The sequence below is a fragment of the Oncorhynchus clarkii genome, chromosome 9 (genome assembly GCF_045791955.1).
Source record: "Oncorhynchus clarkii lewisi isolate Uvic-CL-2024 chromosome 9, UVic_Ocla_1.0, whole genome shotgun sequence".
Classification (NCBI taxonomy): domain Eukaryota; kingdom Metazoa; phylum Chordata; class Actinopteri; order Salmoniformes; family Salmonidae; genus Oncorhynchus; species Oncorhynchus clarkii.
Window position 1 is genome coordinate 69444849 of NC_092155.1, and position 23826 is coordinate 69468674.

Genomic DNA, 23826 nt, shown 5'->3' on the forward strand with positions numbered 1-23826 from the left:
TAGAGTACGGGCTGAGCAGTGCAGTCTGTGTAGAGTACAGTCTGTGTAGAGCACAGTCTGTGTAGAGCACAGTCTGTGTAGAGCACAGTCTGTGTAGAGTACAGTCTGTGTAGAGTACAGTCTGTGTAGAGTACGGGCTGAGCAGTGCAGTCTGTGTAGAGTACAGTCTGTGTAGAGTACAGGCTGAGTAGTGCAGTCTGTGTAGAGTACAGTCTGTGTAGAGTACAGTCTGTGTAGAGTACGGTCTGTGTAGAGTACAGTCTGTGTAGAGTACGGTCTGTGTAGAGTACAGTCTGTGTAGAGTACAGTCTGTGTAGAGTACAGTCTGTGTAGAGTACGGTCTGTGTAGAGTACGGTCTGTGTAGAGTACAGTCTGTGTAGAGTACAGTCTGTGTAGAGTACAGTCTGTGTAGAGTACAGTCTGTGTAGAGTACAGGCTGAGTAGTGCAGTCTGTGTAGAGTACAGTCTGTGTAGAGTACAGTCTGTGTAGAGTACAGTCTGTGTAGAGTACAGTCTGTGTAGAGTACAGTCTGTGTAGTACAGTCTGTGTAGAGTACGGGCTGAGCAGTGCGTGTCAAATCAATAGAATCCTACCCCGATGCGTTCTGCCTACAACAACATCTCTTGCATAGTTAGTTTTATTTCGGTATGTTGCATTGAAAGTGGCTAATATTACGTGTCACAATTTCCTCAGTAAAGGGAAATGTTAATGGTGTTAACAGGGAAAACTCTAGAACAGTGATCACCAACCTTTTCTGAGTCAAGATCACTTTGAGTCAAAATGCAAGCCAAGATCTACTGCTCAGATTTTTTTGGACTTGGCTTATAAAACGTAAGTCTATGCAACATTAACCAATTATAAACAGTACTGTAGAAATTAGGTTTGTGCAGTAAGCTATAGGCCCAATACATTATCACCATATATTGGCTTTGATTGAATTTTCCTGCCAATGCATTGTTCGGGCCATTTATATACAACTATTTTTCAAAGGTATGATCACACCGGTAATAGATCCGTTGTTGTATTACTGGTGAGGCACAGCTGAGTGAGTATACATTTAAATAATGGGCTTTTTATTTTACTGGGCTGATGGTGCCTGTATCTGATGTTCAGTCTCAGCGGAGGGAGAGAGCAGCAGACCGAGGGTCAACATCCCTCCAGTCTCCATTTCCTCCACTCACACTGACCAAAAAGGGACGGTCTTCCAGCTGATGGCCAAACTCGAGTCACACAGCATTATTTCTGCCTCTTGCACAAATTCATGTTGTTACTCCTATGAACAGATAAATATTATTCCTCGATATTAAAAAAGACCCAAGCCGGTAATAATAACATCAACGCTAGCCTAAAGATACACTTTCCTACTCATTCATTACTGCTGCAGTGCTTGTTGTAGCGCTGAGTGGAAGTAGGGAGAACACACATTTTATGTCTTATAAAAGTGTTGAATACAAAGTGTTGAATACTAAGTGTTGACAGTGCTGAGTAAGAACTTAAACATGAACTCAGTCATAAAAACAGCAGCTCTTTACTGTATTCGTTGACAGTCTCTCTCTAGTCTTGTTGTAAACGTTTAGAAATCTCACAAGTATCAACTTTGCTGAGCTTTCTTTTATGCCTGCTAGGTTACTGTAGACACGTCATCTGAGACATCCGATTGGCCAGCGGTAGGCTTATAGTACACTTGATTTGCTCTCTGGGCCCACTGTGAAGGCACAATACCTCCAGACACATGAAATGGTTCAAAATGGCAACAGTTGGACTACCCAGTGCAGGGCAGCTGAATCAGGTGCACCTACTGCCAACAGATTGAGATGAATAAAATACCTGAGGTTCAGACATTTTTCACGATCGACAAGGAAGGCCTTGGAGATCGACTGGTTGGTGACCACTGCTCTAGAAAGTTGAGAAGTTAAATCTCATGCTTCTCTCTGTAGGCTGATGTTTCTTCAGCGAGGCAGTCCCGGAGAGCTGCACGCGCACACTGTAGAGGGAACATTGTTCATAAGTAGTGTGCGATGTAGGGAATAGGGTGCCATTTGGGACACAGATTGTGATTCTGGGACACGACAGGTATAGGTGGCCCAAAACAATCATCAATTAAATATCCATCATGTCACGTTTAATACTGACATGTAGACTGAGATCAGATGTAGTGAGATGTAATCAGATGTAGGCCTATGTATGAGGAGGAACGTGTAGACTGAGATCAGATGTAGTGAGATGTAATCAGATGTAGGCCTATGTATGAGGAGGAACGTGTAGACTGAGATCAGATGTAGTGAGATGTAATCAGATGTAGGCCTATGTATGAGGAGGAACGTGTAGACTGAGATCAGATGTAGTGAGATGTAATCAGATGTAGGCCTATGTATGAGGAGGAACGTGTAGACTGAGATCAGATGTAGTGAGATGTAATCAGATGTAGGCCTATGTATGAGGAGGAACGTGTAGACTGAGATCAGATGTAGTGAGATGTAATCAGATGTAGGCCTATGTATGAGGAGGAACGTGTAGACTGAGATCAGATGTAGTGAGATGTAATCAGATGTAGACCTATGTATGAGGAGGAACGTGTAGACTGAGATCAGATGTAGTGAGATGTAATCAGATGTAGGCCTATGTATGAGGAGGAACGTGCAGACTGAGATCAGATGTAGTGAGATGTAATCAGATGTAGACCTATGTATAAGGAGGAACGTGTAGACTGAGATCAGATGTAGTGAGATGTAATCAGATGTAGGCCTATGTATGAGGAGGAACGTGTAGACTGAGATCAGATGTAGTGAGATGTAATCAGATGTAGACCTATGTATGAGGAGGAACGTGTAGACTGAGATCAGATGTAGTGAGATGTAATCAGATGTAGACCTATGTATGAGGAGGAACGTGTAGAAGCAGAAGCCAAACCACAGTCGCACCTTACATTCAGCTTCCACCTCCATCCATAGTCAGTGGCCAGGTCAACATAATTTGGTGAGTGGGGGCACAGAGAAATTGTAGATATGTAGATATGCCTCGATATCAATTTAGTTTCACACTTCAAAACATGAATAATTAGCCACAACTATTCAGCGTGTAGCATTCATTCTGTTTTTTTGCATGACAAATGTCAGTAGAGTTTCCTGTTTGTGATTCTGAGCCCTCCAATCTCTCTAAATAGTTTTTCCAGAGCACCAGAACCTCTGAACCTTGGCACTTAACTTGCGTGAAGTGTCAATGAGGCTCTGCATGACAGAGAAGAATGGACAGAGACAGAACAAATGTGTGTCTCCTGAGAGCCTGTCTGCTTTCATCGTGGTGCAGCTGTGGCAGCCAGGCCACGGTTTAGCCAGGATAAATCAAGATGTCGGGTCTTAGATCGAGCGAGGCGAGACCAAAAAACAGAACAATCTAGATGTAGCCTCCTAGACCGAACGAGGGGAGCCCAGAACCAAGAACAATCAAGATGTCGCTTCTTAGACCGGGCGAGATGAGCTCAGAACCAAGAACAATCAAGTTGTAGCCTCCTAGACCGAGCAAGACAAGCACAGAACCGAGAACAATCAAGTTGTAGCCTCCTAGCCCGAGCAAGACGAGCCCAGAACAGAGAACAATCAAGATGTAGCCTCCTAGACCGAGCAAGACAAGCTCAGAACATTCAAGATGAGCCTCCTAGACCGAGCAAGACAAGCTCAGAACAGAGAACAATCAAGTTGTAGCCTCCTAGCCCGAGCAAGACGAGCCCAGAACAGAGAACAATCAAGATGTAGCCTCCTAGACCGAGCAAGACGAGCCCAGAACAGAGAACAATCAAGATGTAGCCTCCTAGACCGAGCAAGACGAGCCCAGAACAGAGAACAATCAAGATATAGCCTCCTAGCCCGAGCAAGACGAGCCCAAAACAGAGAACAATCAAGATGTAGCCTCCTAGACCGAGCAAGACGAGCCCAGAACAGAGAACAATCAATATGTAGCCTCCTAGCCCAAGCAAGACGAGCCCAGAACAGAGAACAATCAAGATGTAGCCTCCTAGACCGAGCAAGACGAGCCCAGAACAGAGAACAATCAAGATGTAGCCTCCTAGACCGAGCAAGACGAGCCCAGAACAGAGAACAATCAAGATGTAGCCTCCTAGATCGAGCAAGACGAGCCCAGAACAGAGAACAATCAAGATGTAGCCTCCTAGACCGAGCAAGACAAGCTCAGAACATTCAAGATGAGCCTCCTAGACTGAGCAAGACGAGCTCAGAACATAGAACAATCAATATGTAGCCTCCTAGACCGAGCAAGACGAGCCCAGAACAGAGAACAATCAAGATGTAGCCTCCTAGACCGAGCAAGACGAGCCCAGAACAGAGAACAATCAAGATGTAGCCTCCTAGACCGAGCAAGACGAGCCCAGAACAGAGAACAATCAAGATGTAGCCTCCTAGACCGAGCAAGACGAGCCCAGAACAGAGAACAATCAAGATATAGCCTCCTAGCCCGAGCAAGACGAGCCCAAAACAGAGAACAATCAAGATGTAGCCTCCTAGACCGAGCAAGACGAGCCCAGAACAGAGAACAATCAATATGTAGCCTCCTAGCCCAAGCAAGACGAGCCCAGAACAGAGAACAATCAAGATGTAGCCTCCTAGACCGAGCAAGACGAGCCCAGAACAGAGAACAATCAAGATGTAGCCTCCTAGACCGAGCAAGACGAGCCCAGAACAGAGAACAATCAAGATGTAGCCTCCTAGATCGAGCAAGACGAGCCCAGAACAGAGAACAATCAAGATGTAGCCTCCTAGACCGAGCAAGACAAGCTCAGAACATTCAAGATGAGCCTCCTAGACTGAGCAAGACGAGCTCAGAACATAGAACAATCAATATGTAGCCTCCTAGACCGAGCAAGACGAGCCCAGAACAGAGAACAATCAAGATGTAGCCTCCTAGACCGAGCAAGACGAGCCCAGAACAGAGAACAATCAAGATGTAGCCTCCTAGACCGAGCAAGACGAGCCCAGAACAGAGAACAATCAAGATGTAGCCTCGTAGACCGAGCAAGACGAGCTCAGAACATTCCAGATGAGCCTCCTAGACCGAGCAAGACAAGCTCAGAATAGAGAACAATGAAGATTTAGCCTCCTAGACCGAGCAAGACGAGCTCAGAACAGAGAACAATCAAGATGAGCCTCCTAGACCAAGCAAGACGAGCCCAGAACAGAGAACAATCAAGATGAGCCTCCTAGACCGAGCACAGAACAAAGAACAGGACACAGATCTATTGGAAACAATCACCACTAGTTCCGTGAGCTCAATCTCAGTCTCAGCCTAGCCAGGGCAAGAACTAAAAGGCCACCATGTAAGGGGGTCTTTGTGGAGAATAGAATTGTGACTCAGAGAGGGAGAGATAGAGAGGGGGGTGGGGCAAAGAACAAAAAGAGATATGCTGTCTTTTTTCAGCTGGATACTTCAGCCGCGTGCAATTTCACGCTCTCTCCATCCCTCCATCTCTCTCTCGATCGTCATGGAGGTCCCTAACAAAGACCTCTTTTGTCCCTCCAATCATCAGTCCCACATCACTCTCGGTTCCTGATACTTCATGTCTGTGTCCATCTCCAGAGGCAAAATATAAATAAGGCATACAGGGGAAGACAAAGGAGGGAAAGAGTGGACAGAGAGAGAGAGAGAGAGAGAGAGAGAGAGACAGACAGAGAGAGAGAGAAACAGAGACAGACAGAGAGACAGAGAGAGACAGAAATAGAGAGACAGAAAGAGAGAGAGAGACCGAGAGAGAGACAGAAATAGCGAGACAGAGGCAGAGAGAGAGAAACAGAAAGAGAGAGAGAAACAGAGAGAAACAGAAAGAGAGAGAAACAGAGAGACAGAAATAGCGAGAATGTGCCAACGAATTGGCGAGGGCACTAGAAAAATCTGCGGCACCCAGCTTCTCCCTACTAGAATCAGAGGTCAAATGCCTACTGTTTGCGGATGATCTGGTGCTTCTGTCAACAACCAAGGAGGGCCTACAGCAGCACCTAGATCATCTGCACAGATTCTGCCAGACCTGGGCCCTGACTGTAAATCACATTAAGACAAAAATAATGGTGTTCCAAAATAGGTCCAGTCGCCAGGACCACAAATACAAATTCCATCGACACCGTTGCCCTAGAGCACACAAATACTATACATACCTCGGCCTGAACATCAGCACCACAGGTAACTTCCACAAGGATGTGAACAATCTGAGAGACAAGGTAAGAAGGGCCTTTTATGCCATCAAAAGGAACATAAAATTCGACATACCAATTAGGATCTGGCTAAAAATACTTAATAATCAGTTATAGAACCCATTGCCCTTTACGGTTGTGAGGTCTGGGGTCCGCTCACCAACCAATAATTCACAAAATGGGACAAGCACCAAATTGAGACTCTGCATGCAGAATTCTGCAAAAATATCCTCTGTGTGCAACATAAAACACAAAATAATGAATGCAGAGTAGAATTAGGCCGATGCCCACTATTTATCAAAATCCAGAAAAGAGACTTTAAATTCTACAACCACCTAAAAGGAAGCAAATCCCTTATCTTCCATAACAATGCCATCACTTACAGAGAGATGAACCTGGAGAAGAGTCCCCTAAGCAAGCTGGTCCTGGGGCTCTGTTCACAAATACAAACACACCCCACAGAGATCCAGGACAGCAACACAATTAGACCCAACCAAATCATGAGAAAACAAAACGATAATTAATTACTTGACACATTAGAAATAATTAACAACAAAAAACAGAGCAAATTAGAATGCTATTTGGCCCTACACAGAGAGTACACAGTGGCAGAACACCTGACCAGTGACTGACCAAAACTTAAAGAAAGCTTTGACTATGTACAGACTCAGTGAGCATAGCCTTGCTATTGAGAAAGGCCGCCGTAGGCAGACCAGGCTCTCAAGAGAAGACAGGTTATGTGCACACTGTCCACAAAATGAGGTGGAAACTGAGCTGCACTTCCTAACCTCCTGCTAAATGTATGATCATATTAGAGACACATATTTCCCTCAGATTACACAGATCCACAAATAATTCGGAAACAAATCCAATTTTGATAAAGTCCCATATCTATTGGGTGAAATACCAGTGTGCCATCACAGCAGCAAGATTTGTGACCTGTTGCCACAAGAAAAGGTCAACCAGTGGAGAACAAACACCATTGTAAATACAACCCATATTTATGTTTATTTATTTCCCTTTTGTACTTTAACCATTTGTACATCGTTACAACACCGTATATAGATATAATATGACATTTGTAATGTCTTTATTCTTTTGAAACTTTGATTTTTTTATTGTTTATTTCACATTGTATATAATCTACTTCACTTACTTTGGCAATGTTAACATATATTTCCCATACCAATAAATCCCTTTGAATTGAAAGAGAGAGAGAGAGAGGGAGAAATAGAGAGAGGGAGAAATAGAGAGAGGGAGAAATAGAGAGAGAAACAGAGAGAGAGACATAAATAGAGAGGGAAATAGAGAGAAACAGAGAGAGAGAGAGAAACAGAGATAGAGAGAGAGAAACAGAGAGAGGCAGAGAGAGAAACAAAGAAACAGAGAGAGAGAAACTGAGAGAGAGAGAGAGAGAGAAACAGAGATAGAGACATAAATAGAGAGGGAAATAGAGAGAAACAGAGAGAGAGAGAGAAACAGAGATAGAGAGAGAGAAACAGAGAGAGAAACAGAGAGAGAAACAAAGAAACAGAGAGAGAGAAACTGAGAGAGAGAGAGAGAGAGAAACAGAGATAGAGAGAGAGAAACAGAGAGAGAGAAACTGAGAGAGAGAGAGAGAGAGAGAAACAGAGATAGAGAGAGAGAAACAGAGAGAGAAACAGAGAGAGAAACAAAGAATCAGAGAGAGAGAAACTGAGAGAGAGAGAGAGAGAGAGAGAGAGAGAAACAAAGAAACAGAGACAGAGAGAGAGAAACAAAGAAACAGAGAGAGAGAAACTGAGAGAGAAACAGAGAGAGAGAGAAACAAAGAAACAGAGAGAGAGAAACTGAGAGAGAGAGAGAGAGAGAGAGAGAGAGAGAGAAACAGAGAGAGAAACAGAGAGAGAAACAGAGAGAGAGAGAGAGAAACAAAGAAACAGAGAGAGAGAAACTGAGAGAGAGAGAGAGAGAGAGAGAGAGAGAGAGAGAGAGAGAGAGAGAGAGAGAAACAGAGAGAGAAACAGAGAGAGAAACAGAGAGAGAAACAGAGAGAGAAACAAAGAAACAGAGAGAGAGAAACAGAGAGAGAAACAGAGAGAGAAACAAAGAAACAGAGAGAGAGAAACTGAGAGAGAGAGAGAGAGAGAGAGAGAGAAAAAGAGAGACAAAGAGAGAGAGAGAAACGCAGAGAGAGAGAGAGCAAAGAGCAGGAGGAGAGGGCAAGAGAGAGTGAGGGCAAGAGAAAGAGTGAGAGAGAAAGAGAGCCTCTCTCCCTCTCTCCCTCCCTCCATCCATCCATCCATCCATCCAGGCTGGCTAAAGTGAATGGGGCTCTACGGTTCATTCAAACTCACTGTTGGCTAGGGTTGCAAAGGGTCGGAAACTTTCCATGGAAGTTAAGCCCGGGAATTTGGGGAATTTTGCTTAAATTCATCAAAAAATGTAGCTTATAACAGTGAACCTTTTTTTGTGGGACACACGTAGGGCAATTCTAGGTCTTGTGGCATATTTTGGTTAAACTATCCTCAATTCAATGGAATTGCAACCCTCTGCATGCACAGTGCATTCTTCCATCACATGTACAGCTGATTCTCAAGATCTTGCACACTAATGAGATGCTATTGAGCCCACACTACTTCACTGTCTGAGCCAAGGACTACATGCTTTCTGGTAAGTTTTGTTTACAATACTGGGTGGGGTGAATATATTTTATAAGACATACATGATTTTTTGTTAACTAGTAAATAGTAGCCAACAGCAAAGTGTGTTTAAATCATTTCTAACTTAACAATTTCTACTAGTTACCATGTGGGTTTTAGCTTGGTTGAGCCTGCTAACTGAGGAGTGATAATTTACCTGTTTACATACATGTATCATTTTAAAACATTTATCTTACAAAAGGAGTTGTTTAATCTAACTGCTTAACTATTTATCTGTACATGGAATTAGATTTTTTTTTCATATACAGTGCCTTGCGAAAGTATTCGGCCCCCTTGAACTTTGCGACCTTTTGCCACATTTCAGGCTTCAAACATAAAGATATAAAACCTTATTTTTTTGTGAAGAATCAACAACAAGTGGGACACAATCATGAAGTGGAACGACATTTATTGGATATTTCAAACTTTTTTAACAAATCAAAAACTGAAAAATTGGACGTGCAAAATTATTCAGCCCCTTTACTTTCAGTGCAGCAAACTCTCTCCAGAAGTTCAGTGAGGATCTCTGAATGATCCAATGTTGACCTAAATGACTAATGATGATAAATACAATCCACCTGTGTGTAATCAAGTCTCCGTATAAATGCACCTGCACTGTGATAGTCTCAGAAGTCATCATGAAGAACAAGGAACACACCAGGCAGGTCCGAGATACCGTTGTGAAGAAGTTTAAAGCCGGATTTGGATACAAAAAGATTTCCCAAGCTTTAAACATCCCAAGGAGCACTGTGCAAGCGATAATATTGAAATGGAAGGAGTATCAGACCACTGCAAATCTACCAAGACCTGGCCGTCCCTCTAAACTTTCAGCTCATACAAGGAGAAGACTGATCAGAGATGCAGCCAAGAGGCCCATGATCACTCTGGATGAACTGCAGAGATCTACAGCTGAGGTGGGAGACTCTGTCCATAGGACAACAATCAGTCGTATATTGCACAAATCTGGCCTTTATGGAAGAGTGGCAAGAAGAAAGCCATTTCTTAAAGATATCCATAAAAATTGTCGTTTAAAGTTTGCCACAAGCCACCTGGGAGACACACCAAACATGTGGAAGAAGGTGCTCTGGTCAGATGAAACCAAAATTGAACTTTTTGGCAACAATGCAAAACGTTATGTTTGGCGTAAAAGCAACACAGCTCATCACCCTGAACACACCATCCCCACTGTCAAACATGGTGGTGGCAGCATCATGGTTTGGGCCTGCTTTTCTTCAGCAGGGACAGGGAAGATGGTTAAAATTGATGGGAAGATGGATGGAGTCAAATACAGGACCATTCTGGTAGAAAACCTGATGGAGTCTGCAAAAGACCTGAGACTGGGACGGAGATTTGTCTTCCAACAAGACAATGATCCAAAACATAAAGCAAAATCTACAATGGAATGGTTCAAAAATAAACATATCCAGGTGTTAGAATGGCCAAGTCAAAGTCCAGACCTGAATCCAATCGAGAATCTGTGGAAAGAACTGAAAACTGCTGTTCACAAATGCTCTCCATCCAACCTCACTGAGCTCGAGCTGTTTTGCAAGGAGGAATGGGAAAAAAATTTCAATCTCTCGATGTGCAAAACTGATAGAGACATACCCCAAGCGACTTACAGCTGTAATCGCAGCAAAAGGTGGCGCTACAAAGTATTAACTTAAGGGGGCTGAATAATTTTGCACGCCCAATTTTTCAGTTTTTGATTTGTTAAAAAAGTTTGAAATATCCAATAAATGTCGTTCCACTTCATGATTGTGTCCCACTTGTTGTTGATTCTTCACAAAAAAATACAGTTGTATATCTTTATGTTTGAAGCATGAAATGTGGCAAAAGGTCGCAAAGTTCAAGGGGGCCGAATACCACAGGCACTATCTGATGTGTGGAGTTGTTTCACTGCATCTAATGTAGAAGGAAAAGCGGTGTACATTTGCAAATACTGTGCCAAATCATATGTGAAGAATGTAATAAAGATGCAGAATCATCTGGACAAGAGCATAAAGTTCCCTCAGTGCTCACAACCAGCAACCTCTGACAAAAGTCCCTCTACTTCTAATCGAGGTGAAAATGATGAATCAGACACCTTATCGATAGCAACAGCTCATGGTCCTCCTGGAATTCGAAGGTTTTTTGACTCAATGGAGGAACGTAGTCAGAGAGATGCTGATGAATGTCTTGCTCGAGCTGTGTATGCAACTGGTTCACCTCTGATGCTCACAGGCAATGTGTATAGGAAGAGATTTCTGAATGTTCTCCGCCCAGGATACACCCCTCCAACCAGACATGCTTCATCTACTCATTTGCTGGATGCAGAGTTCAACAGAGTTCAAGTGAAGGTCAAGCAAATCATAGAGAAAGCAGACTGTATTGCAATCATCTCTAATGGGTGGTCTAATGTTCGTGGGCAAGAAATAATGAACTACATCAACTCCACCCCTCAACCAGTATTCTACAAGAGCACAGACACAAGGGACAACAGACACACCGGTCTCAACATTGCATCAATGACCTTGGACCACAGCAGGTTTTTGCACTGGTGACAGACAATGCTGTGAACATGAAGGCTGCTTGGTCTAAAGTGGAGGAGTCCTACCCTCACATCACACCCATTGGCTGTGCTGCTCATGCATTGAATCTGGTCCTCAAGGACATAATGGCACTGAAAACAATGAATACACTCTACAAGAGAGCCAAGGAAATGGTTAGGTATGTGAAGGGTCATCAAGTTATAGCAGCAATCTACCTCACCAAGCAAAGTGAGAAGAATAAGAGCACCACATTGAAGCTGCCCAGCAACACCCGTTGGGGTGGTGTTGTCATCATGTTTGACAGTCTCCTGTAGAGGAAGGAGTCTCTCCAAGAAATGGCCATATCACAGTCTGCCGATATGGACAGCCCCATCAAGAGGATCCTCCTGGATTATGTATTTTGGGAGAGAGTGGTAAGCAGCCTGAAACTCCTGAAACCTATAGCAGTAGCCATTGCACAGATTGAGGGAGACAATGCCCTCCTGTCAGATGTACAGACTCTGCTTGCAGATGTAAGAGAAGAAGTCCGTACTGGCCTGCCAACTTCACTGTTGCTCCAAGCAGAGGAAACTGCAGTTCTGAAATACATCAAAAAGTGTGAAGAATTCTGCCTGAAGGCCATAGAAGACGCAGCGTATATGTTGGACCCCAAGTCTGCTGGCAAGAGCAACCTGTCTGGTGCAGAGATCAACAAGGCATATGGTGTCATCACTACTGGGTCTCGCCACCTTGGCCTGGATGAGGGCAAGGTTCTTTGCAGTCTGGCGAAGTACACTTCCAAGCAAGGGCTTTGGGATGGAGACACAATGTGGCAGTCGTGCAAACATATCTCATCAGCCACCTGGTGGAAGGGACTTTGTGGATCTGAGGCTCTTTCCCCTGTTGCCTCCATCATCCTCCAAATCCCACCAACATCAGCCGCCTCAGAGCGCAACTGGTCCTTGTTTGGGAACACACACACCAAAGCACGCAACAGGCTGACCAATACAAGGGTTGAAAAATGTGTGGGCAAATTTGAGGCTTTTTGAGCCTGACAACGAGCCATCCTCAACAAGGTTGGAAAGTGACAGTGAAGATGAGGCCTCAGAGTCTGATGTTCAAGAGGTGGACATTGAGGAGGTCCAGGGAGAAGACATGGAAGCCTGAGAGGAAGACAACCAAAGCTTTAGTTTCTAGACTATCATTTTACGTTTTATGTTGAAAACGCTTTTGGGAAATGCGATGGATCATTGGGGATTCAATATTGCCTTTCTTTTGTTGTTCAGTGAAATTATCCCATGCGAAGAGTCACCTCATTTAATTAAAGTTCAATTCGTAACTAAATCGTGTTTTTTCTTCTATTGGAAGGATTTAATCAGTTGTAATTATGTCTACTTATGATAAGGTACAAGGTTTATGTTTCTGTCTCCATATGATATGGTAAATATATCCAATGCAAAAAACATCTACATTTAAATGGTGTTAATATTCATTTGCATATATTTCCGTTAATTCCCGTATATTCCCGTTAATTCCCACGGAAAGTTTCCACCTCTGAATATTCCCCAACATGTGCAGCCCTACTGGTGGCCAATACAGAACGACTGACAGGCAGATGTTGTCCACCCTTGGAGGAAACTTGTGCACACTACTATCATTCCCCACTGAATCAAAGAGAATAGTATCATTCACCACTGAATCAAAGAGAATACTATCATTCACCACTGAATCACAGAGAATACTATCATTCACCACTGAATCACAGAGAATACTATCATTCACCACTGAATCACAGATAATAGTATCATTCACCACTGAATCAAAGAGAATACTATCATTCACCACTGAATCAAAGAGAATACTATCATTCACCACTGAATCAAAGAGAATACTCTCATTCACCACTGAATCAAAGAGAATACTATCATTCCCCACTGAATCAAAGAGAATACTATCATTCCCCACTGAATCAAAGAGAATACTATCATTCACCACTGAATCACAGAGAATAGTATCATTCACCACTGAATCACAGATAATAGTATCATTCACCACTGAATCAAAGAGAATACTATCATTCACCACTGAATCACAGAGAATACTATCATTCACCACTGAATCACAGATAATAGTATCATTCACCACTGAATCAAAGAGAATACTATCATTCACCACTGAATCAAAGAGAATACTATCATTCACCACTGAATCACAGAGAATACTATCATTCACCACTGAATCACAGATAATAGTATCATTCACCACTGAATCAAAGAGAATACTATCATTCACCACTGAATCAAAGAGAATACTATAATTCACCACTGAATCAAAGAGAATACTATCATTCACCACTGAATCAAAGAGAATACTATCATTCACCACTGAATCACAGAGAATACTATCATTCACCACTGAATCACAGATAATACTATCATTCCCCACTGAATCAAAGAGAATACTATCATTCACCACTGAATCACAGATAATAGTATCATTCACCACTGAATCACAGATAATAGTATCATTCACCACTGAATCAAAGAGAATACTATCATTCCCCACTGAATCAAAGAGAATACTATCATTCCCCACTGAATCAAAGAGAATACTATCATTCCCCACTGAATCAAAGAGAATACTATCATTCCCCACTGAATCACAGAGAATACTATCATTCACCACTGAATCACAGAGAATACTATCATTCACCACTGAATCACAGAGAATACTATCATTCACCACTGAATCACAGAGAATAGTATCATTCACCACTGAATCAAAGAGAATACTATCATTCACCACTGAATCAAAGAGAATACTATCATTCACCACTGAATCACAGATAATAGTATCATTCACCACTGAATCACAGAGAATACTATCATTCACCACTGAATCACAGATAATAGTATCATTCACCACTGAATCACAGATAATACTATCATTCCCCACTGAATCAAAGAGAATACTATCATGCCCTGTAATATATTAGTATGTAGCTAAAATGTGTCCTGTAACTCAAGCATGTCGGAGAACTAGTGGAAGCAGCTCTCTCTCTCCCTTCACTAGGGCTCAGGTCCTGTCATTAATTGCTCATGGGACTAGAACATATTCTGATGGATAAGATGGAATGGGATGGATGAATAGATTGAGAAAGAGAGACCCTGTCTTTGTGTCCCAATAGCACCCTAATTCCTATGTAGTGCACTACTTTTGACCAGGCAAGGGCTCTGGTCAAAATGAGTGCACTATATCGGGAATAGCATGCCATTTGGGACTCAGACACCCTGTCCTTGCCAGTACATTCCCCCAGGCCTGTTTAACACCCACGGATGGCCTGTCAGTCCAGCCTCTAAAAACCCAGGCTTGTTAACAGTCTATCAGGAGGCCATTATCACCACACCAGGCCACCCTTCTCTGGATACATCCCAAATGGCACTCTATTTCCTATGTAGTGCACTACTTTACAACAGGACCCATGGGGCTTTGGTCAAAAGTACTAGATCGGTATTAGGGTGCCATTAGGGACGGATCCTCTGTCCTTTCTGTAATGAAGGGTGCCAACTGCCAACACCAACCAAGCAGCGAGCCTCACACAGCCAACCACTGAGCCGACAGACACCCCTCAATCCTAAATCAACTCCTAGCCTAGCCCCTAGCCCCATAGGCACTTGTGGAGAGCGACAGCTGGTTTTAAAAATATTACTCATCTAATGGGCATTTCAATAACATGTCATAACAAATAATATCGAAACAACGGTATAACGCCATAATGTAATAATGTGATAATGCCATAATGTGATAATGCCATATGTGATCATGCCATATGTGACCATGTTATCATGCCATAATGTAATACTGTCATAATGTGATAATGTCTTAATGTGATAATGACAATGTAATAATGCCATAATGGATGTAATTTTATTTATTTATTTTACCTTTATTTAACTAGGCAAGTCCATCCCCATGGGACTCCTAATCACGGCCGGTTGTGATACAGCCTGGAATCGAACCAGGGTCTGTAGTGACGCCATTAGCATTGAGATGCAGTGCCTTAGACTGCTGCCCAATGTATGTAATAATATCATAAAGTAATAATGCCATAATGTAATAATGCCATAATGTGATAATACCATCATGTAATAATGTGATAAATACCATAATGTAACAATGTCATAATGTAATAATGTGATAATGCCATAATGTAATAATACCATCATGTAATAATGTGATAATACCATAATGTAACAATGTCATAATGTAATAATGTCATAATGTATGTACCAATGTATCAAATGATGCCATAATGTAATAGTCTTAATGTAATAATGCCATAATGCCATGATGTAATAATGACACAATGTTAAGATGTGATAATGACAGTCAATTCCATAATGTAATACTACCATAATGCCATAATGTAATAATGCCATAATGTAATGGTGCCATACTGCCATAATGTAATGGTGCCATACTGCCATAATGTAATAATGCCATAATGTAATGGTGCCATACTGCCATAATGTAATAATGCCATAATGTAATACTGTCATAATGTAATAATGTAATAATGCCATAATGTAATAATGCCATAATGTAATGGTGCCATACTTTCAGAATGTAATAATGCCATAATGTAATACTGCCATAATGTAATGGTGCCATACTGCCATAATGTAATGCCATAATGTAATACTGCCATAAGGTAATAATGCCATAATGTATGTAATAATGTAATACTGCCATAATGTAATAATGCCATAATGTAATAATGTAATAATGCCATAATGTAATAATGTAATACTGCCATAATGTAATAATGTAATACTGCCATAATGTAATACTGCCATAATGTAATAATGCCATAATGTAATAATGTAATACTGACATAATGTAATAATGTAATACTGCCATAATGGAATACTGCCATAATGTAATAATGCCATAATGTAATAATGTAATACTGACATAATGTAATAATGTAATACTGCCATAATGTAATACTGACATAATGTAATACTGCCATAATGTAATAATGTAATACTGCCATAATGTAATACTGCCATAATGTAATAATGTAATACTGCCATAATGTAATACTGCCATAATGTAATACTGCCATAATGTAATAATGTAATACTGCTATAATGTAATGGTGCCATACTGTATGTAATAATGTACGTAATAATGCCATAATGTAATCAATATGTTTTGACAGACTGTGTACATCAGAGGCTACTGCTAGTGGCTACTTGTCAGTAACACTTTATTGGAGGGACTCCTTGTAGACTGTTAAGGAACTAAATGTAAACCATTTTACAAAATGTATTTATCAACATTGGTAAATAAAGTTTAACAAACAATGTAACAATGTTTATAGGCAGCTCATACGCAATAATTATTTACAACAAGAAAATAATTCATAAATCTATTATTAATTATGACCCACATGTTTTCCTTTTCTTTAGCTTCATCTATTTTCAAGCAATGGATATTCAGTTCTGTTCCTTTGTCAAGTCCATTGGCCTACCAGAACCCCACACCCCATCCCCAAAATATTCCCCCACCTCTTACACAAAACCACAATGGCATCCTTGTCTCAGTGAATTGAGGCTTGAATATAAATGATACTGAATTATATTATCATGATATTCCTGCATAATACTGCTAAAGAGGCTCATTCAACCCAGATGACCTTCTACAAACCCCAACAGAGCTGACGATCGTCGCCCTAAAGATGAAAACACACACACACATAGCCTCATTAAAAATCTCATTTTAAGGCGGCCAACAATTTTCGGTACTATCTACTTTTAGCAAGGCACCTTTGACACCACACCATGGGAGAACAGTGGAGGGTAGGTGTGTGTGTGTGTGTGTGTGTGTGTGTGTGTGTGTGTGTGTGTGTGTGTGTGTGTGTGTGTGTGTGTGTGTGTGTGTGTGTGTGTGTGTGTGTGTGTGTGTGTGTGTGTGTGTGTGTGTGTGTGTGATTGAGTCTGTACAGCGTTTGCCCTATATTATATTGATGCTGAGGAGGAAAATTAGGTTGTTTCAGGCCATGGAGAGTCGTGGATAGATAATGGATAGTCACATATAGATAATGGACAGGCATGTATACATAATGGATAGTAATGTATAGATAATGGCATCATGGCTAGATAATGGATAGTCATGGATATTATGTAGAGATAATGGATAGATGATGGATAGCGATGCTAGATAATGGATATCCATGTATAGATAACGGACAGATAATGATCAGTAATGTATAGATAATGGACAGTCGTGCATAGATAATGGATAGTCATGGATATATCAAATCAAATCTATTTATATAGCCCTTCGTACATCAGCTGATATCTCAAAGTGCTGTACAGAAACACAGCCTAAAACCCCAAACAGCAAGCAATGCAGGTGTTGAAGTACCATAAGGGATAGCGGTGTACAGATAATGGATAGCAGTGTATAGATAATAGATAGTCATGGGTGGATAATGGATATATAATGGATATTCATGGGTAGCTAATGGACAATCATGTATTGGTAATGGATAGATAATGGATATTCATGCATAGCCATGTACAGATAATGGCTAGATAATGGATAACCACGTATAGATAATGAACATATAACGTATAGTCGTGCATAGATAATGGATAGTCATGGTTAGAGAATGGATAGTTGTGTATAGATAATGGATAGACAATGTGTGGTCATATATGGATAATGTATAGCTGATGGATATACATGGTTAGATAATGAATAGATAATGGATACGTATATGGATAATGGACAGATAATGCATTGTCAAGTATAGACAATGGATAGTCACAGCATGATAATTAATAGCTGTGTATATATAATGGATATGTAATGGATAGCAATGTATAGATAATGGATAGTTGTGCACAAGTAATTGATAGTCGTAGTTAGATAATGTATAGTCATGGTTAGATAATTGATAGCCATTGTTAGATAATGGATTGTCGTGCATAGATAATGGGTAGCCACGGTTAGATAATGGATAGTCATGGATAGCCAATGGACGATCATGTACTGATAATGTATAGATAAGGGACAGTCATGTATAGCTAATAAGTAGATAACGGTTAGTCATGAATAGATAATGAATAAATGATGAATATGCATGTATGGATAATGGGCAGATAATGGATTGCCATGTATAGACAACAGATAGATAATGGATAGTCACGGCTAGATAATGAATAGCAGTGTATAAATAATGGATAGATAATGGATATGCATGTATAGACAATGGACATAATGGATAGCCATGGCTAGATAATGGATAATAATGTATAGATAATGGATAGTCATGGCTAGATAATAGATAGTCATGGTTAGATAACGGATATTGTAGTGGGGCCTGATTGTAAAAGGATAATAGGAAGCCCTGGCTGGGAAGGAAAAGGTGGACAGTGGAAATGGAAGGAAGGCAATTGTGTCACTTTCTTCTCATGCCAAAAGTGTTTTCCTGAAATGTTAATTGAAGGTTAGTGTCATGACGTTGGCCTGTTTATGACAGTCATAAATACCTCTTCCACCCTTTTTCCTCTCTCTACCCTACTGATGTGAAATTTGAAAACCCCTTGGTTAACATAGAGATTCTGGGAACATCAGAAGGTGGGGGGAAATTAACTATATTCTGGTAACCCGACCAATTGAACATATGCGGTGGTACTTAATGAATATGATCTCAGTTCAGTTGTCATCTGAGATATTCTCATCAATGATAAGATGACATAAACTCTACAGTGGAAAGTCTGCACATTATAGTTATCAGATTCACATGGAATTGTTGTTCAATTTAAATGTTTGAATATAAAATTATTGGTGAAGAGATTAAATGTAATTTTAGCTTCCAAATGAGAGATTTGGGTTTTCATAAGGTTAGGGCTCTGCTCAATCAGTGGCCCGCCCCTGTGAAGGGACATGGGTTATAAAACTTTTCAAACATGCCCTCCTCTCCCTTCCTATATAAAGCCTTGACGACAATATAACCTCCTGTTCCGAGGATGTGAGGACGACGGTCCGATGTCAGAATGGTTCAGATAATAACTACAGAACTAAGCCAACCTCAGCGTGAGCTTTGGTTGTGAATGGTATGAACTTTGAACTCTTATTCACTACAGAAGTGATACCTCCTAACCGTTGAGTTTAGCAACAGCAGCTGCAAACAAGGGTTAGGAAGGAACAGACAGAGTATCCCGTCTATCAACAACGACGTTACTACAACGTATTCAATTGACCACCAGAGACATTCTTCAAAGGACAAAGGACTTGGTTTGGCAACATGGCCTTTCATCTACCACCAACCTACCGAAGCGCAGCGCAGAGTAAATATTTATTGCATTTTCCTTTTCCAAATGGGCGGTAATTTAGAATGCATAAAATACTGTATTTACGATACCACAGCTTCTCCCTTTGTCTCTCAGTCTTCCCGCTCTTTCACTCAAACCCAGCCCTTTTCCTTTGTGTAACAAGCTGTCATATCTGTTCCGTCCGCTAGGGACGTTTTCCTTTATGACGTAATTTGTAATCAAGTTATGATTAATTCTGTGTATATGTAATTCTGTGTGATTAGTTAGGTATTTAGTAAATAAATAATTAAACCCAATTTTGTATTGCTGATTCAACTTGTTAGCCAGGGTTTGTGAAGATAACCAAGAATTTACAACTTTCAGATGAGACTGAATTAAGATGAGGATTAATATTGACTGCTATTGATGTAAAATATTACTAGGTCTTTAAGAGTTTATTCGGTTGATAACAGCTCTATAAACATTATTTTGTGGTGCTCCGACTTTCTAGTTAATTACATTTACATGATTAGCTCAATCAGGTAATATTAATTATGGAGAAAGGATTTTATAGAATAGCATGTCATATCACTTAATCCGGCATAGCCAAAGACACAACATTAGCTACACTCTATTCAACAAGAATTTGGATGGCGAAGAGCGCATGCTAAAGGACGAATGCGTATTGTAAGTGAAAGAAGATGGATTTTTACACAATTACTAAAGTGTGAGAGACATGAGCTGGTCTACAAGAAGCTATTCTCAATAACAATGATTTCCAACCAATGCACAGACAAAGACGATTAATCAAAATGATACGGACACTGCTCAACTAAACGTCCTTAAACTGCACTGAATATAGTGTAAAGCCATGTAAAGTCAACACTTTACTGCAAGTGCGCAAATAGCTAGTGAATTTCCACATGGGAGACAATAAAAAGACTGTCTATCAAGACGGCCACCAGCAGATTAGACAAATTACAGTGTATTGAAAAGTATCATCCTACCCGTTTCCAACAGCGTTGTATGGTACCATATCATGTTGACAGTAGAGTCCTACCTGTTTCCATAGGAAGACATCGTCCTGGTTGAGTTGCCATGCGGTGATGAGGTGTATGGTAGACAGTACCCCTCCACTCAGCACTGCAGCTCTCATCCTCACCGGCAGCAGTGTATAGATAATGTGCACAAAGAACACGGACCACCAGATCCCCTCAGAGGCGCTCCGGGGGGCAACCATCAACACCCCAAACACCTGGACCACTAGTAGCACCCCGATCACCAGGTAGCTGACGATCCACATGTAGTCCTGGTGGAAGCTGTTCCTGTTGCACACCACCATCATGGACAGGAAGAGGGCCATGGCCACGGAGAGCACTGAGGCGTAGGCCACGTTGGGCGGAGCATGGACACAGTGGAAGGCTAGCATGACGCCGCACACTATGACAAGGACACCCATCAGCATAGTCAGAGAGCTCTGGTTGAGCCTGAAGAAGTAGCGCTGGTACAGACGTTCTAGTTTGGCTGAGGTGAACTTCTTGGACTGGAACACCCGTACCACACACATCCAGCACTCAGCGGCTGTCAAGGCTTTACATGTTCCTCCGTCCTCCCCTGTTTCTTCCCCCAAACCCACCCCCCCTGGGCCTCTCCTCCCTCTCAGGTCTCCGTCGTCGAACCCCAGATCCACAGCCTTTAACCCCAGGTCTCCTGCAGCCCCGGTCCGTTTCCCATAGTGGTCCTCCTGCCAGACGCAGCGCATTCCAAAGTTACCTCCTCCACTGGGCCCCGCGCCTCCTCCACCACAGTGGTAGTGCTGGGGGGTGTGAGGTGGTGGATCCAGGTTCTCAGCTTCCTGCAGGCAGCTCATGTAGCGTGGGTTGCAGAGAGACGACCCTGAGCCACAGTCCTTCCGCTTGTTGGACTTGCTGCCATTGCGTTCCCCCCACGCGGTCTTTCGCTCGTCCACTCTGGCTACGAAGAAGCCTCTGACCCACGACATCCTACTGGGACAACAGAGACAGATTAGGGTTAGCAGGTCAACAATATGCAGACAAGGACAGATAGGGTGGTCATCAATACACCATTAGGGACAGATAGGGTGGTCATCAAAACACTGTTAGGGAGAGACAGGGTGGTCATCAATACACCATTAGAGACAGACAGGGTGGTCATCAATACACCGTTAGGGACAGACAGGGTGGTCATCAATATACCGTTAGGGACAGACAGGGTGGTCATCAATACACCGTTAGGGACAGACAGGGTGGTCATCAATACACCGTTAGGGACAGATAGGGTGGTCATCAATGCACCGTTAGGGACAGACAGGGTGGTCATCAATACACCGTTAGGGACAGACAGGGTGGTCATCAATACACCGTTAGGGACAGACAGGGTGGTCATCAATACACTGTTATTGACAGATAGGGTGGTCATCAATACACCGTTAGGGACAGACAGGTTGGTCATCAATTCACTGTTAGGGACAGATAGGGTGGTCATCAATACACCGTTAGGGACAGAGAGGGTGGTCATCAATACACCATTAGGGACAGACAGGGTGGTCATCAATACACCGTTAGGGACAGACAGGTTGGTCATCAATACACCGTTAGGGACAGACTGGACATCTGAGCTTGGTTTCAATGCTATTGCAATGGAAGACATGTCTCTTCTTCTCTGTTGATCATCCAGTTCATTCTTAGCATCTTCATTCACATGTACTTTAGGCCTATAGGTATAGAGTCCACTGACCTGTGTGGGCTCTGTGGTGTGTACCAACGCTGCGCTCTTCAGCCAGGCCACTCATTTGCACACACAACGGGATCAAACTGGCCAGGGGTAGGTGTGTCTACCTTCCTGTAAAGGCGGTGTGTCTGTCTGCCTTGGAGCTTGGAGCTGCACCTTTGCCAAACATACTAACTAATAGACAAACAAACAAACAGTGTCATTACATCACTTCCTGCCTCTGAAGGCCACCTGACCTGGACCTCTGAACACTAAGGTATAGCTTATTCCTCATGTAATTACAAAAAATAACCCTAAACTTATAAGAGCAACTTAATGCAGTGTTATACAACTGAACATCTTTCTGGGTATCAGCTGTTTTTTTAGTAAATGGAAGGAGTGTGCAGCCAGCCAATAGCAAACTCTAACTCAAAGTGTAGCAGTGTATTTGCACTAATCAATAAAAGAGATGAGCCATATTGTCAAATTTAATTTATAGTCATTCATCCTCTCCGTCACCACCTGATCCCATTCTACCCCCACCCAGAGAGAGGGCCTTCACATGCAAATCTTTCTGTTTGCAGATACTGAAGTGTGACTGCTAATCATCATGCTATTCAGTGCACTGTACATCAACCATGTAGATAAATCGCCCTAAGCCTATCACTGGAATTCAATATGGTCCCTTCCATTCCAAATACACTTCTTCTAGTGCTGTTTGGATTTCCATAACATTTGTGGAAACTAGCTTTCCATCCATCCATATCCTTTCAGTGTAGTTAGTGTAGTTATATTATATCAATCTCCCCGTAACATCAGGGCAGGGTTGAGTTTGCCCTATTAGAGAACAAAGGCCCTATGAGCGGGCATTTAGCAGTCATCAGAGATGAAACACACACATGCACAGTAAGTAAGTACACACACACACACACACACACACACACACACACACACACACACACACGAGATGAAGAGCCCTCCACTCCAGATTAAATTGTGCATGTTTCCTGTCCCCCATTAGCCCTGATGACTCACTCCCGGTGTCCCATATGGGACCCCATTCCCTATATAGTGCACTCTTTTAGATTGTGGCCTGATCAAAAGTGTTGCACTATTGTAGGGAAGTGGCTGCCATTTGGGACACGCCCAGGCACAGTCAAGCTGACTTATGTCTGCATTCAGCACATGTCAAGGACATTGGAATATAACAGGAATGGGCAGCTGGCGCCCCACGACCTTCCTTCTGAAGCCCCTCGGAACAATTTAACATATTTTTTGTTTATTTGTTTATTTTTTAACTTACTGTTGCAAGTTAGAATAGTAAAATACAGAAAAATAAGTTGAAATTCCAAAATTGGGTTGTGCATCAACAGTTTTTGTTGTTA

General features: G+C 42.0%; 1 protein-coding gene across 2 annotated transcripts in view; it reads right to left on the bottom strand.

Moving 5' to 3' along the window:
* Nucleotides 1-23826, bottom strand: part of LOC139416845 (adenylate cyclase type 6-like) — a 117819-nt gene that overhangs the window by 88372 nt on the left and 5621 nt on the right. The window contains exons 2-3 of one of the 2 annotated variants that reach the window (XM_071165956.1): nucleotides 22469-22636; nucleotides 20772-21714 (exon numbers count right to left, since the gene is read on the bottom strand). In XM_071165956.1, the coding sequence (XP_071022057.1) occupies nucleotides 20772-21713 (942 nt within the window). In that variant the 5' untranslated portion in view covers nucleotide 21714; nucleotides 22469-22636. Of the gene's footprint in view, nucleotides 1-20771; nucleotides 21718-22468; nucleotides 22637-23826 lie in introns of both variants that reach the window. The other variant, XM_071165955.1, reaches the window with a different exon arrangement.